Consider the following 19462-nt stretch of genomic DNA (forward strand, 5'->3'; position numbering starts at 1 on the left):
TTACACAAATTTCAAAGATTTGCCACTATTTGTTGATATTAAAATATGATAGAGTATGCAATATTTTTCAATCATATTTATATAGTTTAATATTACATTCTTCATATTACGACGAACAAATAAACTAAAGACAAAGAATAATATTATTTGTTTCTCTATGGTGGAAATGTGAGACTCTTCTAGGCTCCAAAGTGGACGATTCATATGATTGGTTAGTGGATAGTCTTACTAAGAAAGTGAGAACTGGTTCTCATACCTCTTTTTGGGATGATACTTGGGTTATTTTAATCCATCTTACTATTAGGTTCCCTAGGTTATTTAGCACTTCTGACCAAAAGTATTTAGTTGTTGGTAAAGTTGTTTTGTGGGAGGATGGGGTTCTAGTTTGGGTCTGCGATGGAGATATTTTTTTAGTAGGAGTTGATTGTCAGGAGTTAATTGTCAACCTTTTTCATTTATTTAGGGATCAATCCTGTTCCTATATACAAATATGTGGTGGTGGATTCATGCTAAGAACATTGTGTATTGGATTTGTATGACCTATTCTAACCTCGGGGAGAAAACTTTCCTAACCGATCTACCTTCTCACAATATAGACTTGATTGGTTCTATCTAAGTGGTGGTGTTATCTTGGAAACTATTTCAAGATAATATTCCTACTAGAGAAAGATTGTCCAAGTGTTGTGTCCTAGTCGACCTGAAGGAGATCTCTTGTGATATTTATAAGGTGTTTGTAGAGTTTGTTTCTCATCTTTTTATGACATGTGAGTTGGTCACAACTGTGTGTTATATGATCTTTATGAGGTTGAGTTGGTTTTATGATTCTTACCATGGATCTTAAATTTCTTTTTTATTTTTTAATATCGGTGGAAGGATGGTTTAGGGTTTGGGACGAGCTCACCATGATTTTCCATTTGGTTGCTTACACAATTTGAATATTTGAAAATGATATTACTTTTCTAAGCTCACCAATTAATGTGAAGGATGAGAAATATGAGAATATTTTCATGTCATAGAAATGGTATATTGGTTGGTCTACGACTAACATCTGTGTTACTCTACTTAACTTGACAACTCCATCCTCTATCTAAATCGATATGAGGTTAAGATTCTATATCCTTTTTTATGTCGAAGAGTTCCTGGTGTTTTTCCTAGAGGTCTTTGTTTCTTTGTATGGTGGTTTTATGTGGGTTGAGTTCTAGTAAGTGATCTCTTTGTTGGGAACGGTTTTTATTACTTTGATTTTTACTCCTTTTGTAGCATGCTTATTATGATGATTTTATCTATTTTTGTTTTTGGGTTATCTAATTGTTTTGTAATTATTTTGTTTATATTCATCATTGTTTTTATCTGTTCCAGCTTAGTATACCTTGAGGTTTTTATTTGCCACTCCCCAACTTAAACATGACATTCCCTTAAATGATGTGATTTTACCATATTATCATTGTTAAAAAAAACACATTTCACTATTCATTTTGTCACATTTAGAATTTTTCAAAAAGCATAGTGTCTTACAAGATCTTCCTAATTATGCATTTTACATGCAAATTCGGTTTTTATCGGATTTTTTGAAAAAATATGCATTTTTACCGAATATTTTGAAATTTCTGGTAATAATGCATGCGTTTTACTAGATATTTGAATTATTTAGTAAAGTTGAGTGCATGTTTACCGGATTTTTCAAAATATCCGATAAAAATGCATACAAGCATACCAAACTTTTAAAAAATACTGGTAAAAGTAATTTTAGAATGGTTAACCAGATACTTCCAAAAATCCGGGAAATCCATGTTGATTTTTTGATTTTTTTTAAAAACCAATAGTTAATATTACATCGCTTTTTATTTGCAAAGAAGACCGAAGGATCAGATGGGACGATTACTTTTAGGTAGCGTGATAGAGGTGCAGCAAGGAGAGTAACATGTACCGGTTCTCATAGGATACAGATGGCTGAATAGTTTCGTGCACACCGTAGTATCCGATTTAGAGGAGTTAGAGCTGATTGACGGGCCCGAGATACTATTGATGAACCCGACGCTACAGAGGTATATGTTAAGGGTTATGATGACATTCAGATGGTGGCTAAGAAAGAGGTGCCCCATCATACTGAGATAGAGGCCTTGAATGATATGGAGGTGACTCCTCAGGATGATACATAAGTGAATCCTTAGGCTGATATAAAGACGACTCCTCCAACTGAGACGGAGTAGCCTGCTATGGGTGATATGGAGGATACTCCTCCAATTGTTACAAAGTTTACTGCTTGACCTTCGACGAAGGCGTGTGCACACATGGATGAAGTGTTTCCTAGAAGGCCCAATGATCGTTTCGTGCTCACTAGATATGTCGATCACGTGACATTCATATTTTGGAAGGTAGAGGTATATATATGTAATGTTGAACTTTGTTTTTTATTGGACTGACTGTCACTGAAGGTGTCCACGCAGGGGGCGAGGCTGAAGATGTTCTTAGATGCCCTTATGCCACATGAGGTCAGGGTAATTGTCAATGATTGAAGTCTCCTTTCATTGTCGGACTGTTCGTTGACCTTGCTTGACATTTCACTATTGTCATCGTTTGTTCTATCCCCATTCCAGGTAGTTTCTTCACCGCTCCTCTCATTAAGAAGGAGCTTGCATGTATTACTATTATACAAGACTTATGGGTTACTAAGGCATATGTGAAATATGAGTTTAAGGCTAACTAAAATGCTCACTTTCGTTTGTCTTGGCTCTGAGATGGGTATGTGGAGCTGGCGAAACAGTCTATGTATGAGGCATTCGCTAGCGTATACATGCTACATATTGTAGGATGTACTATCGGCGGATAAGTATCATGTATATATCGATGCAAAGTACATGTGGCTGTTTAGTAGCCTCAACCATGTCAGATGGGCATGGGGGTGTGCTGCATGGGTTGTTCTATATGCTCCACTTGGAGAGGCGATTATCTTTGAGACTAGGTAGCTTGCCGGTTATATGAGTTTATTTCAGGTATAAATATATATTATTTGTTATTAATTCAGTTCATATTTATGACATTTATTAATGTGCATATGTTCTTGTGAAGTGTTGGATATACAAGCATTTATCATCTATTTCTGAGAGGAAAGTTATTCTTACAACTGCTAGTTTCACACAAGCTAAGAGATGGAAGGCCATGCACGCACACCAAGGCAGTCTTCTAGATTACAGGAAAAGGATTGATGCACTGACCTTAAACAATGTCATTTGTGAAGGAGAAAAGCAATCCAAAACGCAGCAGAAATTTAAAAAATTCTCCTTTATTGTTACTTGCGAATGGGCATGATCAGTGGTAGAATCGTTACCTTTTGTGGCGATTGAAACCTTTGATGCAGATCTACGGAACGATCACGAACGTTGAATGGTGACAACGCCTCTACTCAGTCCACATGAACGGATTCCTTCAATCTCAGTGCTAGCTACTACGAATGAAGACTTTGAGTGAGTGAGAGAGAGAGAGAGAGAGAGAGATAAAAACGAAATTGCAACTGCACAAATGCTTCTACACAAGGGTTCTATTTATAGAACCACTTGTGTGGGTTGCAAGCTAAAAAGCCCACTTAAGTGTATGTGGCTCATATCTTATAATATGCAAAAATCACTTAAGTGTGTGGTACCTTACCATATTTCGTATTCTACTTAAGTACACCGTACCTTACGATGTTCTACAATTCACTTAAGTGCATCGTACCTTACGGTGTTCCTTAGTTACTCTATCTCTCATCAATCCGTCCTTTTGTGTGTGACCCTATAGGTTTTCGCGGCATTGGAAATTATATTAAATCACGTATTTAACGTAATAAACAGTGAATGGTATCTAGCAACACATCACTGCTACCCAAGACACGAAAATGTCACGTGATGTGACAAATCCTTTTGTGATAATACTTATGTGTACAATTACCTTTTTGCCCTTATGTCTATATTGAACACAAGGCATAGACCGTGTCATCCTTGTCCAGTTCAATATCGGGCCCGTAGACATTTATCCTATTACGCAGGATGGCCAAATTCCATCTAGGTCACTCATGTCCCTCAGCATGCTTCGTGGAGTACCAATCAACTGTGTTTATGGTCATCAAGTTACGGACAATGTTTGATCAGCAATAAGGCACTCGACTCTACATCTAGGGTACATAGTGGTTTCAGGTCAAAGGGTGGTATACATCATTATCACCATGAGAATAACTTATGACACTTAGCATAATATTCTATATAGTATTCTCATAGCGGGTCAATCCAATATAAATATTACTCTCAATATTCATACTTATGTTTAAGACTTGATAACTCCTTATCCATGATCCATGAGATGTGATCATCAGTCTATATACATAATAGTCTTAATGCTTTAATATTATCCCACTTCATAACAAAACTCGACTACGGATACTTTAAGAATAGTGTCCTTATGTTTAATGAGATCTCATGATTAAGTCACACTTGATACATTAAACGGACTAGCTATTCTAGGGACTTTATTAAACAAACATAATAAAGAAAGAGCCTTTTATTATTAATAAATAATTTGATACAAGTACCAAAAGTATTGGCCTCTAGGGCTTACACCAGCAATTTGGACACCCTACGTAGACCATCAAGTGCATCAGGAGTTTGATGACACTTCCCTTTATCTAGTTATTTGTGACAGGGGGCCTTAGTAGCTAGACACATCCCACGACCAATATTTGTTATTCCATCTGAGGGCATTGATAGTTGGTTTGTGGGTAACGTTACCAGTTTTGGTTGTGCCATTGTAGATCTGCAGTGGATGTTCGGTTCCTTGTGCAATGTGTGGATGGTTACTTAGAGTTATACCTTACTATATCACACCCTTAGATCATCCCATCAGTTGAGCTTACAGATGGTGTTGGACCTTCTGATGCTTATGGATCTTCTGATGACATCCCACCGCCTCCACCTGATGAGGTTGACCACCAGCGTCTATAGGTTATAGCAGTCATTGTGGATAGCCTCATGGGTTTGGTAAACTCGGGTGGTGAAGTTTATACTTTGGAATAGCAGTCAACAAACATAGCTCGTGGGGGACATATATAGACCATGTTATTATTTTAAATTATTTTCATACTATTTGTATTGATATTGAGGCATTTTTATCGTACAGTTTATTAGATGATATTTTTTCACTTTTATTATTGTGGGATTAACATAACTGAACACATAAGGATTAACATATAACTTAATACATGACGATTAACATAAATTAGCATTGACGATTACAAGATTTCACAAAACAATAATAAATAACAAACAATAGACACAGTTAAATGATTATGAACGTTTCAACATCTTGATTATGTCGTTGACAAATCTAAAAATTGTTGTATCAAACTCGATTGGTCCCTTTGTTAGCATACAATGATATATTCTCCACATAACCTTATTATATTCATGAGTCTTCAACTCAATATGGTTGAATTCACATTTTCATCATTATCAATCCATGGCATTCAAATAGTGAGACATTCTAAGATATTTTTTAACAACACATAATCTTTATTTATATAATTTTAGATTTATTCTGGACGACACACAACCGTCAGTGCAATCACAATCGTAAAATAATGTCGATAAAATAAAAAACCTTAATTACACCACCAGAGGTTTTTGTAGCCCTTCTAAAAGATCAATAAACGCACTAGCTTTTTAAAAAACCAATGATTTTACACTATTGGATTTGTCAAGGTTTTTAAAAAAAATCTGAAACACAATGATATTTTTTTCACACATCGATTTTTTTAAAAATGCATGCTAAACTTTTTAAATCACTACTAGATTTTTTCAATTTATTACCGTATCTTTCACTTGAAATACCAGATTTTTTATACACTCTTTTTAAGTGATGATATTATCAAGATGGTCCTATATTTAACAATGGATGTTGTAAAATTTTAATGTGTGACGCATTATGTTTTGGTTAAAAGCAGTACACTTATATGCAAGTCATACTAAACTAAATTCATTGAAGATTTGAATTTAATTTTGCCTATAGCTTATCAGAAAGGAAATCCTGAATGAGAACTCAAATCGCAGTTAAAATGACAGTATGGTCTAACCATCTATTGCTGGAGATGATGAATTATTTATAATGATAATAAAACTATGGAACTAACTAACACAACAAAAAATACTCTAAAGTAACATTAAATGAAGAAGCATAATAATTCAATCAAAAGATCATATAACATCAAATTTCTAAAAATGCAAAATATTTGTTTGAAAAGTTAAACTGTTTCTTGATTTTAAATAGTATTTTCATTTGTTAACGGTATCTCTAAAACATGCATTAGAATTAGGTCCACTAACTTAGTGGATCGAAGACGGTCGTTATCTCTCCCAAAACTAACTCATCATCTTTAAAATGGAGAATTAAAATTGAAACATGTCTCAAACTGATTCAAATTGGAATATCAAAACATTAATCAAATATTTAATATTCTAAATTATCAAAATTAAAATAATAATGTAGATAATAAACCCAATAAAAATGGATTTTTCGCTTCAAATTCAAGACAGGTTGGGTACCCGCATGTAGTATATAAGTTATGTTGTCTACCGGAACAAACTCTTCACAGGTGGTGATATGTGATGATTTTCATTCCCGTTCTCTGTCTTTCCATGAGCAGCTTCTTCTCTTTTCATGTGGGATGAACCTATATAAGATTGAAAGAAAAAACTTATTTATCATATAACAAAAATAAATAATTTGAAACTAAAGTTAAACATCAATGAATCCTACTTTGAGAAGTTGAACAATTTGTGTTGACTTCATTTGTCTTTCTAAAGATGTGAACAAGGAAGGTCATGTTAGTCCTAAGAATGAGCTCAAAATTACAAACATCACCAACTTTCAAATTATTATCCTTTGAGAATTTCATCCATCCAGCTATGAGTTCAAACTTTATTTGTCCTTTATAGTGCATCCTAATTCCATACTTTGCAGGCCAAACTTTTTCGCCATTTGAAACCTGAAAATACATATTTCCTCTCTTCTTGTCCATATCAAAGTGTGTCTTGCCATAATTAGAAGGTATAGTCTGCCAAGAAAAAGAAAATGGTTAGAATCTTTAAATTATTTACAAATGTTTGTGTGCTAATTTACTTACCAAAAGAAAATGGTGTTCAACATAAGATGCACCCATGACAAGAACAAAGGATGGATTACATGTTTTGAATTCTTTTGCTCTTTCAAGAATTGCATTCACTTGTTTTCCTGCAAAAACGGAACATCTTAATGAATGTCAGTTCCACACAAATTTTAATGGACTTGACAACATGAATACAAAAGATGATAACCTATACCTTTACACTTTTGCGATTTTCCAACTTTGACACAACTAGTGCTTCCAATTTCAAAGGAGGAGTAAGCTTTTCTCTTTTGACTTGCTCTACAATCTTCTTCATTGTTGACATCAACTCTTTTGAGAGGGTAGTTTATCTCCACAGCATGCTCATCAAAGATATGTACCTTAAAATGGGAAGTTCTTTCATATCTGAAAACTAGAAGATGGTAATGAGATAGAGAATGAAACTCTGCAAATTCTTTCCAACCATTTCCAAACCATATTTCGCCACCACTTTTTGCCAAACTTATTTTCCATTTTTCACCATTGGAAGTCTTTAGATAAATATCTCTTGGTAGATTTTTTCCATATTTCTCCACAAACTTACATGGAATCATCTGCCACCAATGAATAACACCAGATTAATATGCATGCATGGTAGAACTCATAAAGAAATAATACATGAACAAAGAAAATATATAGGTGAAAGGCATACACATTTTTGTTTATGAAAGCTATGAGTAATTATGAAGTGGATTGATTCCACTAGAGGAATTTCACTAGCCATGAGCTTGCTTACACTGCAATGGAGTTTCTGAGAGAAATATTTAAAAAATAGTTTTTCATAATAAACTCTTCATCACTCTCTTGCGTATACTTCATCAAATACTAAATGCCTACAAAGCTCGAGGCTTCTTGGAATAGTAACCGATAATCACATTAAATTAAATCTGTTTATTTAATTTCTTTTCTAAGACAATAAATAAGATTCTTTTCATGGTTAAATCTCTTTAATATTTTATTAGCATAATATTAAAATAAGTTTTAATTTCATATTAATTTTACAATTTCTATATTTTCATATCTCTCACACACTAAATCCCGTTTTTATAAATGTTTATTTTAGCAAAACTTTCATAAAAGTAAGTTGATTTATTTTAACAAATCTCACAGGAGTTTATTAAAATAGATCCACTTAACAACATGCATTTAATCATTTTTTGTAAATTTTTTAAAATAAACCTTCATATAAATAAGTAGATTTCCGTTAGCAAATATATATAATATATATATAATATATATATATATATATATATAATATATTATATATATATATATATAATAAGTTGTTAGAACTGAAAATCAACTTTATGCTGAGAAGTATAAATCAAATTAATAAAGATTAATGATTTGAAAGCGGAAGGCTTTGTGGAGTTTGAGAGTTGCATAGGAACAAAATAAAAATTATGGTGAAAACAATGAATTAGAGATAGTTGAAAACCCTATGGATTTCAGGGAGTTGTACATGAAAAAGATGAGTTAATCTATGACTTAGAAATAGTAGAAGATTCTTTTGATTTTAAGAGAGTTGAAGATGAAGATGAGGGAGTTGTACATGAAAAAGATGAGTTAAACTATGACTTAGGAATAGTAGAAGATTCTTTTGATTTTGATTTTAAGAGAGTTGAAGATGAAGAAGACAATACATTGGAAATAGTGGAGAAAATATGCTGCAACTTGTTTTTGATGGAGTTGCATAGGGAGAGGGAGAAGATGAAGCGAATGAGTTGGAACTAAATTTTAAAGAAATTGAAAAGGAAGAAGATGGACGTTTAGAAGAAAAAGAAAAAGAGGCACTAAAAGCAATGACATCAAAATTTATTTTCTAGGCTTTTTTTTAAATTTAAGAGTCATCTTTCATTATAATTATCTTGTTGTTGAATAAATAATACTCCCTCCGTTCCTTTATAAGTGTCACTTTTTTGCAAAAAATTTGTTTCTTTTTAATTGTCACTTGCAAAGTTCAAGGTAGTATTAATTGCTATTTTGTCAAAATTATCCCTATATAATGATTGCAGAGAGAGAAAAAGTAAAGTGAATGTAATAAATAATTAAGGATATTATAGGTAAAAGAGGAATTATTATTTAAAAAGTAACAATAATGATTAGCTTCTTTAGTATGTGTAAAAAGTAAAAAAGTAACACTTAAAAAGGAACGGAGGGAATAGTAGATTCATATCTTTTCTGATGGTAGGTAAGATTTTATCAAACAAAAACGATTTTATAACTTGTTTAGTAACCGAAGTTATTAGTTTGGTATTTAGTGTTCATGTAACTCTATTAACATTAGACCTCTTAGTAGGGTCTTGAGTGATAAAATGAAATATACCATTTTTTTTCTTGAAAAGAGTTCATTTCCTTTTCAATCAAATCTAACATTACTTTTCAATGAAAAAAACTAATTTCAGATTGAATCTATTTCTTGAAAAGCATTGGTCTAGACGGTCAGAGTCATTTACAATTAAATATGTTTTTCCTTGTGGGGAAGTAGAATTAAAAAAAATGAGATTATTGGAGGAACTTTTGTGGTGAATGGAAATAGGCTAAAACCCTACTACTATGGAGGATAGGTGTCGTACTCTAATTTTATACTCTAATTTTATTAGTGGATTTTAAATTTTCATGCAACCACTTTTATTTTATTTTGTTTTAGAATAAAAATTTGGTTTTACGGGTAAATCGGTTGAATTGATTTTTTAACCGCATGTAAATTTAATGAACAATATTTTCAGGTTTGAGTCTGCAACTGTTTATTTTATTGATCTATATTACGCGTAGTTTAATCTAGTATGCTCATTTTATTTTTTCGCGTCTTCGCGCTTTCATATTTTGACGAGTCTGAGCTATTTCAGCTGAGTATTTTTATTGTAAGATTTGATCAACGACTGTCTATTTTACTGAACTATATTTCGTGTAGATTATTTTAGTACATTCATTTTATTTTTTCGTGCATTTGGAAATTTGATTTTTTTATTCATTTTAATTCCTTTTATTTTGTTTTTTTAATTCAAAATATTAAGAAAAATAAATAGAGATATATAAAATAGTTAAATTATTTTATTTGTTTTTATTAAAAGAATATTTGTGATTTTATTTTACCATTTTTTAAAAATTATTTTGATCCTAAAAATATGTAGGGGTATTATTGGAATTGATTGAAAATAACAAACCCTAAAACCCTAATATGTGATATAGATAGTAATTTATGGTCCATGAATTGAGACAAATATTTGCACCTACACTTTAATCAATCAATTATCCACCTCTCTCAATTTCAATTTCAGACAATACAAAAAAAGAGAGAAAGAGATTTTTTTCAAAAAGGAGAAAACATCACTCTTTTTGCAACTAGCTAGCCGCCCACTCACATATCAAGTTCTCTCTCTCAATTATTTTTTGAAATCAAAAGAAAATAAGTAAAACTTGAAGAAGTTTGGATCTCCTTAATGTGAACTTTGTTGAAATATTAAATTTGATTTGGGCCTAATCTTATTATTTGATTTTGGATTTTGTTATTTGGGCTTAGTTTATTTTGGATAATGTTTCTAGAAAAGTCTTGTAGTATTTGGAGTGTCTAGATATTTCTTAAGATTGTAATATTTTCTAGAATACTCTTTGAATGTCTAGAGTTGAGAACCCTCTAGAATTAGTGTGTCTACAGTTCTCCTTAGAGTACTATAAATAGAGATGTAATCCTACACTTTTGTATCAAGCAAAAATAAAAAGTTCTCTCTTCAATAAATAATTCTCCTACCTATCAAGTTTCTATTCAAGCATATATTCCCACACACTTTCTCTAAACACAAAGGGTTATTTCCAACAAAGTGGTATCAGAGCTTCAAGGTCCTAAAAAAATGGCGAATGGAGGTTTCCCTTTTCAAATGTCGATGCTCACAAAGAACAACTATGACAATTGGAGTATCAAGTTGAAGGTGATACTAGGAGCTCAAGATGTGTGAGATATCGTTGAGAAAGGCTTCAATGAGCAAGATGAAGCCTCGATAAGCCAAGGTGTAAAGGAGACATTGAGGGAGTCAAGAAAGAGAGACAAGAAAGCTTTCTTCCTTATTTACCAATCGGTGGATGAAGATACATTTTAGAAGATCTCCAACGCAACGGCAACCAAAGAAGCATGGGACAAACTTCAAACTTGCAACAAAGGAGTGGAACAGGGGAAAAAGATTCGTCTTCAAACTCTTATAGGTGATTTTGAACGTTTATTTATGGAAGAGTCTGAGTCAATTTCTGATTATTTTTCTCGAGTATTGGCCGTAGTCAATCAACTTAAAAGAAATGGCAAAGATGTTGATGAGGTGAAATTCATGGACAAAATACTTCGCACTTTAAATCCAAGTTTTGACTTCATTGTTAGCAATATTGAAGAAAACATGGATTTAAAGACCATGACTATTGAGCAACCTATGGGCTCCTTACAAGCATACGAAGAAAAACAAAAGAGAAAAATTAAACAAAAGGAGACTATGGAGAAACTACTACAACTTAACATAAAGGAAGCAAATTATGTGAATTACAAGAGCCAAAGAGGACGAGGTTGTGGCCAAGATCGCGGGCGTGGACGAGGACATTGAGGAGAAGGAAGAGGCAGTTATAACAACTACTCTAAAAATGGAGAAAGAAGTTGGAATCCACAAGCAACAAGAGGTCGTGGAAGAGGAAATTCATGGTCGAGGTGTGACAAATCACAAATCAAGTGCTTCAACTGCAACAAGATCGGCCATTATTGAAGGTGAGAAAAACAAGAAAGGGGGGGTTTGAATTGTTTTGGAAAATAAGCGCTTTTGCAAAATAAAATCACACAGGATTTTATACTGGTTCGCTTATAACACAAAGCTACTCCAGCCTACTCGGTCAAGGTGATTTCGCCTTCAACAAGGACTTAATCAACTAATCTTGAAAGATTATTACAACTAACGTCTAAGAGAAAGATCTCTTAGTCCTCTCAAGTATACAGATTGCACAGAGTCACTTGAGGAATTAAAACAATTGAGGTAAAAACAGAATTTGTAATCTAGAGTGCTTCTAGGATAAAGCAAGTATTACAGCAATTAGAGCAGATAAGAAGTTTCACGTTATGAGCAAAAGCTCGTGAAAGATTAGAGAGAGAGTAGAGTAATTATGTGCGTTCAGGTGTGTCTCTCAATGAGGTTCGCCGTTCTTTATATAGAGGTGAAAAACGACCGTTTGTAGTGATGGCAGATATTTGGTCTTGATGAGAGTTTAATGCCATAACTTCGTTGTTTCTTGCCAGAACAAGTTTTTCTCCCTAAATAACTTCTTTCCAAATATAGTTTCTTTCCATTTGAAGTTGAAGTTGCCGTTACTCTTTCTGGATATGGAAAACCATTATCAGTGTCTGTGTTACTCTGTTACTCTGAGATCTTGAGCTGTGACTTCAGAGCTTCTGATAGTCCTGATCTTTTAGATTTCCAGTGTTGTCTTCAGATGACGTTTGAGAGCTTCTGGAATTCTGATATACCGTTGCTTAGAGTTAGAACTTCTAGAGCGTGCTTCTTCTTCAGATGCTTCTGATATTCTGATGCGCTGATTTGCTCAGAGTCAGAACTTCTAGGATGCGTTTCTACTTCAGATGCTTCTGATCTTCAGGTAATTTGTATCTGATTTGATTCTGTATCTGATGACGCGATCAGATTCCTTCCTTCTTGTTTAGAGTCCTGCACACTTAGAAACTTTTCGTTAGAGTGCCATTTTTGGTTTCATCCTTTGTTATCATCAAAATCTTTGAATCTGTTGTAGAACTATTTTTGTTCTTACAATTATGCATCTGAGTGTAGATTCTTGAAGAAAGTTGTGGAGAAAGCTAACTTTGTAGAAGAAAAAGGCGGAGAAGAAGAAACTTTGTTGCTCGCGTGGCAAAACCAAGTTGAAGAGAAAAGAAACAAATGGTACCTCTTCTTCCTCCAGCTTTTTCCATGTTCAGCAAGGCAGCGATTGACTTTTCAGTTATCACAATTTTTACACCCAAAACGTAGGAGACGATGAAATGATCGTCAGCATCAGCAAACCTCCATAATTCCTTAATAAGATTTGGGTAAACTGGACCGTAGAGGCGTTGAAAGTAGTTTCCCCAACCTTGTTGATGAAGTTCTTCAGTGAGGTCTACACCATTTCTCTTCATGTTGTTAAAATCCACCAGTGATTCACATAGCACGTCCAGTTTCTCGAAAGGAGTTGCAAGATTAATATGAGGCTCACGGTCAAGAATGTGAGGCTCCTTGTATACTGGTGTTGTAGTAACGCCTGTAACGGTTGGAGTAGGATTGCTTGTGCTTTGAGCTACGTTGCTGGAGTTCATTTGCTGAGAGTAGTTGAACACAGATTGTTGTTGAGAATCCATTGATGATGAAGAACTGGGATGAAGATGAACTGTTTGCAGAAATGCCTTGAGAGAGAACTGGGGTTAAAAGAGTGAGTGAGAGTGAAATGTGTGCAAAGTGAGAAAAGAGTGTTTAAATACCAAAAAGAAACGCATGCAAAACGACATGCAATTCAGAGTTTAGCACAAAAACCAAGTTAGCACGTTTAGAGGGAGAAATGATTATGGCTCATTAATGAATGTCTAATCCCAACAGTTTGCACACTGCTCGAGGAGATCTCAAGAGTCTGTTCCTTGATTACTGCTAGACAGCTGTCTAGAAGTTCCAAGGTTAGACGCAAGTCACTCCACGTGTTTGCTTTATCTGATCTTCAGGAATACCAAACGAATGGTTCCTGGAGATTTCTAACTCAGATAGCTTCTTAACTAGGTAGAAGTATCAGAGTCAGAGGCAGAATCTAATTGTTTATGTCAGAGTCTCATTTTACAGCTTCAGAAGCACATTTTATTCAGGGCAGTTTTGAATGTTCAGATTTTCTAAGATAAAGAGAAATATATCTTCAGCTAAAGGCTTAGTAAAGATATCTGCCTATTGATGATCTGTATCAATGAACTTCAATGTTACTATCCCTTTCTGAACATAGTCTCTGATAAAATGATGTTTTATTTCAATGTGCTTAGCTCTGGAATGTAGAATGGGATTCTTACTTACACAAATGGCAGCAATATTATCACAAAAGATAGGAATGTTACTCTCGAAGATTTGCAGATCTTCTAACTGATTCTTCATCCAGAGCATCTGAGTTGTGCACAATGATGCTGAGATGTATTCAGCTTCTGCTGTGGACAGAGCGATAGTTGACTGTCTTTTGCTGGCCTAGGATATCAGATTGTTTCCTAAGAGCTGACAATTTCCAGATGTGCTTTTTCGTTCCAATCTATCTCCTGCGTAATCTGCATCACAGTAACCCGAAAGTCTATACTCTGATGTTTTCTCATACATCAGGCCCAGGTTAGGAGTTCCTTTCAGATATTTGAAAATTCTCTTAACTGCTGTTAAGTGAGTTTCTCTAGGATCTGATTGGAATCTGACACAGAGACAGACACTAAAGAGAATATCAGGTCGAGTAGCAGTCAGATAGAGAAGGGAGCCTATCATACCACGATAGAGCTTCTGACAAACCTTTTTACTGACTTCTTCCTTTTCAAGAATGCATGTTTGATGCATGGGAGTCTTTACAGAGTTGCATTCGGCCATGTCAAATTTATTCAGAACATCTTTTATGTATTTGCTTTGATGAACGTACGTGACTTCTGGAGTTTGGTTAATTTGAATTCCTAGAAAGAACTTTAGTTCTTGCATTAAGCTCATTTCAAATTCTGTCTGCATTAACTCAGAGAATTCTTGACAAACAGAGGTGTTAGCTGAACCAAAAATAATATCATCAACGTATATCTGGCATATCATGAGATCATTGTTAAGGTTTTTACAGAAGAGTGTGGAGTCAACTTTCCCTCTGATAAAATTGTGTTCCAGAAGAAAGTTACTTAAACGTTCATACCAAGCTCTGGGAGCTTGTTTCAGTCCATATAAAGATATTTTAAGTTTAAAAACATGTTCTAGAAAATTTGGATTTTCAAAACCTGGAGGTTGGTTGACATACACTTCTTCTGATATATAACCATTAAGGAATGCGCTCTTGACATCCATTTGATATAATTTAATAGAATGGTTTATAGCGAAAGATACAAGAAGACGAATAGATTCTAACCTTGCGACTGGAGCAAAGGTTTCATTGTAGTCAATACCTTCTTGTTGACTGTAACCTTGAGCTGCCAGTCGAGCTTTGTTTCTGACGACTTCTCCTTTCTCGTTCAGCTTGTTTCTGAATACTCATCTGGTTCCGATAACGTGAGTGCCTCTGGGCTTGGGAACAAGATCCCAGACATCATTCTTTGTGAATTGATCTAATTCTTCTTGCATGGCTAGAACTCAGTCGTTATCTTGAAGTGCCTCATCACAGGAAGTAGGCTCGATCAGAGACACTAGTCCTAGAGGAGTCTCTTCAGAAGTCCTGAAGGTAGATCTGGTTCTGACAAGTTTGTCCTTGTTGCCCAGAATCAATTCTTCAGATACGTTGAGGCGACTTTTAGCTTTCTTGGGAATTAATGGAAGATTAATTTCCTCAGAATTCTGAATGGCAGTTGCTTCTGGAGCTTTGTCAGATCCTGCAAGAGTGATTTCTAAATCTGCAAAATTTTCAACTAGCTTTGACTTTTCAGGGTCAAGCTTATCGTCAAATCTGACATGAATTGATTCTTCCACAATTTTGGTTTCTGTATTGTATACTTTGTAGCCTTTAGAGCGTTCTGAGTATCCTAACATAATACCTTTCTGTGCTTTGGAATCAAACTTGTTCAGATGTTCTTTAGTGTTTAAAATAAAGCAAGAACATCCAAAAGGATGAAAATATGAAATGTTTGGTTTCCTTCCTTTACACAGTTCATAGGGAGTCTTTTCCAGAATAGGTCTTATGGAGATTCTATTCTGAATGTAACGCTGTATTTACAGCTTCGGCCCAAAAGTGCTTAGCCACATTAGTTTCGTTGATCATAGTTCTGGCCATCTCTTGGAGTGTCCTATTCTTCCTCTCTACAACTCCATTTTGTTGTGGAGTTCTAGGGCAGGAGAAATCATGGGATATTCCATTAGAGTCAAATAATTCCTCAAAGGATTTATTTTCGAATTCCCCAGCATGATCACTTCTGACTCTGACAATTTTAGAGTCAAATTCTTTTTGCACTTTGGAGCAGAAACTAGTGAATACATAGTGAGACTCACTCTTGTGTTTTAGGAATTTCACCCATGTCCAGCGACTGAAATCATCAACAATGACTAGTCCGTACTTCTTTCCATTGACTGATGATGTTTTCACAGGACCAAATAGATCAATGTGAAGAAGTTCTAAAGGCTTAGAGGTAGTAACAATAGTTTTCTTTTTGAAAGATGTTTTTGAAAATTTTCCTTTCTGACATGCTTCACATAGAGCATCTGAAGAGAACTTCAGTTTAGGTAGGCCTCTGACTAACTCGAGTTTATTTAGCTGAGATAGTTTCCTCATGCTAATGTGGCCCAAGCGTTTATGCCATACCCATTGCTCTTCGTGAACAGACATCAGACATTTCACATTTTGTTCTTTTAAATCAGAAAGATTAATTTTATAAATATTGTTTTTCCTCTTGCCTGTGAATAAGACAGAACCATTGTTTTGATTTATGGCTTTACATGTTTTTTGATTAAAGATCACATCATAACCGTTATCACTTAATTGACTTATGGATAACAAATTATGCATTAATCCTTCTACGTAAAGGACATCAGATATAGAGGGAAGAGTACCATTACCAATAGTTCCGGAGCCTCTGATCCTTCCTTTCTGATCTCCTCCGAAGCCTACGAATCCAGCGTCTTTAAGTTCCAAGCTTTGGAACATAGACTTTCTTCCCGTCATGTGTCGCGAGCATCCAGAGTCCAGGTACCATGACTGGTGTTTGAACTTTGCTGCATAAGATATCTACAACATAAACAATCTTATCTTTTGGTACCCAGAGTCTCTTGGGTCCTTTCTGATTAGTTTTCCCAGAGTTTCTTAACACTTTGGGTTTTCTAGCATTTTCAAATTTTTGCTCTTGTGTGTGTGTATAGTGATATGAAAATGGAGATTTAAGTTGGTCACTAGTAGAAGTTTTATCTTCCTTAGGATCATACCCAATGCCTTTTCTATTGTTCTGACTGACTCCATAAATCATGGATGCCATTACACTCCTTCCTATCCCATTTTTCAGAAACTTTTGAAAGGCTTTTTCGTATTTATAAATTATCGTATTTGAAGTTTGAGGTGCTTGAGATAACGCTTCTTCTAGTTTTAAACAATTTTTCTTTGCTGCATCTTTTAGTGATGTTAAAACTTTGTTTTCATCTTTTAGTTCTAGAATTGTCATCTCAAGTTTGCCACATTCTTCAAATTTTTCTTCAAGACAGCCTTTTATTGCTTTAAATTTTTGTTTTAGTTTCTGATATGAGCTAAGAGTTTCTGACAAGCATGATTCTAGGTCAGATCGAGAGAGTTCAGAAAATACCTCTTCTGATTCAGATTCTTCATCTGAAGTGTTCCTGGATGTGGTAGCCATGAACGCCACATTCGCCTGTTCATCAGAGTCAGATTCTGATGAGTCAGATTCGCTATCATCCCAGGTGGCCATTAATCCCTTCTTGGTTCTGAGGGAGTTTTTCTTGAAGCTCTCTTTTCTGGAGCTGTCTTTCTTTAACTTTGGGCATTCGTTCCTGTAGTGACCTGTTTCTTTACATTCATAACAGGTAACATCTTTGTTAGTTTTACCTTTTGAGGTTGATTCTGATCGATCCCCTCTGGGTCTTGGTCTTCTGAAGTTGTTGTTCCTCTTTTTCCAGAGTTATTTAACTCTTCTAGTTAGGAGGGACAATTCTTCTTCGTCGTCAGAATCTTCTTGTTCAGAGTCATCAACATCTTCTATTTCGGCCTGGAATGCTTTGTTTCTGTCAGATTTGCGTCTTTCAGATCTGGAATTTAGTGCTACAGACTTGTTCTTCTTCTGAGGCTCATCTTCCTCTAGTTATATCTCATGACTTCTGAGTGAACTGACAAGCTCTTCAAGACTGATGTTGTTCAGATCCTTTGAGAGTTTTAAGGCAGTGACCATGGGTCTCCACTTCTTTGGCAAGCTTCTGACTATCTTTTTAACGTGGTCTGCAGTGGTGTATCCTTTGTCTAGAACTTTGAGACCTGCAATAAGAGTTTGGAATCTAGAGAACATTACCTCTATGGCTTTGTCATCCTCCATTTCGAAGGCTTCATATTTCTGGATAAGAGCCAGAGCCTTTATTTCTTTGACCTGAGAGTTTCCTTCATGAGTCATCCTCAGAGAGTCAAGTATGTCTTTAATTGTTTCCCTGTTGGTGATCTTTTCATACTCGTTGTAAGATATAGCATTGAGAAGTATGGTTCTGGCCTTGTGATGATTTTTGAAAACACGCTTCTGATCATCTGACATCTTACCTCTGGGAACTTCAACTCCAGCATCTGTTACAGGAGGTTTGTGTCCATCTGTGACAATGTTCTAGAGATCATCATCATAGCCTAGAAAGAAACTTTCAATTCTATCTTTCCAGTAATCGAATTTCTCTCCATCAAAGATAGGAGGCTTAGCATTGTAACTGTCTCTTTCGTTTATCTGGGCCATAGTTTTTCTCGTTCTGGATCTCTCTACACGGTTAAGTGTTTGATTGGAAAATCAATAACAGAGTCGAAGCTCTGATACCAATTGAAGGTGAGAAAAACAAGAAAGGGGGGGGTTTGAATTGTTTTGGAAAATAAGCGCTTTTGCAAAATAAAATCACACAGGATTTTATACTGGTTCGTTTATAACACAAAGCTACTCCAGTCCACTCGGCCAAGGTGATTTTGCCTTCAACAAGGACTTAATCCACTAATCTTGAAAGATTATCACAACCAACGTCTAAGAGAAAGATCTCTTAGTCCTCTTAAGTATACAGACTGCGCAGAGTCACTTGAGGAATTAAAACAATTGAGGTAAAAACAGAATTTGTAATCTAGAGTGCTTCTAGGATAAAGCAAGTATTACAGCAATTAGAGCAGATAAGAAGTTTCACATTATGAGCAAAAGCTCGTGAAAGATTAAAGAGAGAGTAGAGTAATTCTGTGCGTTCAAGTGTGTCTCTCAATGAGGTTCACCGTTCTTTATATAGAGGTGAAAAACGACCGTTTGTAGTGATGGCAGATATTTGGTCTTGATGAGAGTTTAATGCCATAACTTCGTTGTTTCTTGCCAGAACAAGTTTGTCTCCCTGAATAACTTCTTTCCAAATATAGTTTCTTTCC

General features: G+C 34.8%; 1 protein-coding gene across 1 annotated transcript; it reads right to left on the reverse strand.

Moving 5' to 3' along the window:
* Window positions 1-6691: 6691 nt before the first annotated feature.
* Window positions 6692-7895, reverse strand: LOC127129305 (putative B3 domain-containing protein Os03g0621600). The gene is made up of 4 exons (XM_051058529.1): window positions 7824-7895; window positions 7347-7725; window positions 7151-7257; window positions 6692-7081 (listed from the first exon to the last, which is right to left on the reverse strand). The coding sequence occupies exons 1-4, from the start codon at window positions 7893-7895 to the stop codon at window positions 6770-6772; spliced, it is 870 nt and encodes a 289-aa protein (XP_050914486.1). The 3' UTR covers window positions 6692-6769.
* Between the last annotated feature and the right edge of the window lie 11567 nt (window positions 7896-19462).

Source organism: Lathyrus oleraceus, chromosome 3 (genome assembly GCF_024323335.1).
Source record: "Lathyrus oleraceus cultivar Zhongwan6 chromosome 3, CAAS_Psat_ZW6_1.0, whole genome shotgun sequence".
Lineage (NCBI taxonomy): Eukaryota > Viridiplantae > Streptophyta > Magnoliopsida > Fabales > Fabaceae > Lathyrus > Lathyrus oleraceus.

What these genes read in the sequence shown, in the direction of transcription:
- LOC127129305 (XM_051058529.1), bottom strand. Translation starts at nt 7,895, where the DNA reads ATGGCTAGTGAAATTCCTCTAGTGGAATCAATCCACTTCATAATTACT. An exon ending in GCTTTCATAAACAAAAATGT is followed by an intron (nt 7,726 to 7,823) that starts GTATGCCTTTCA and finishes CATTGGTGGCAG; the next exon opens with ATGATTCCATGTAAGTTTGT. An exon ending in TTGAACACCATTTTCTTTTG is followed by an intron (nt 7,082 to 7,150) that starts GTAAGTAAATTA and finishes TTTTCTTGGCAG; the next exon opens with ACTATACCTTCTAATTATGG.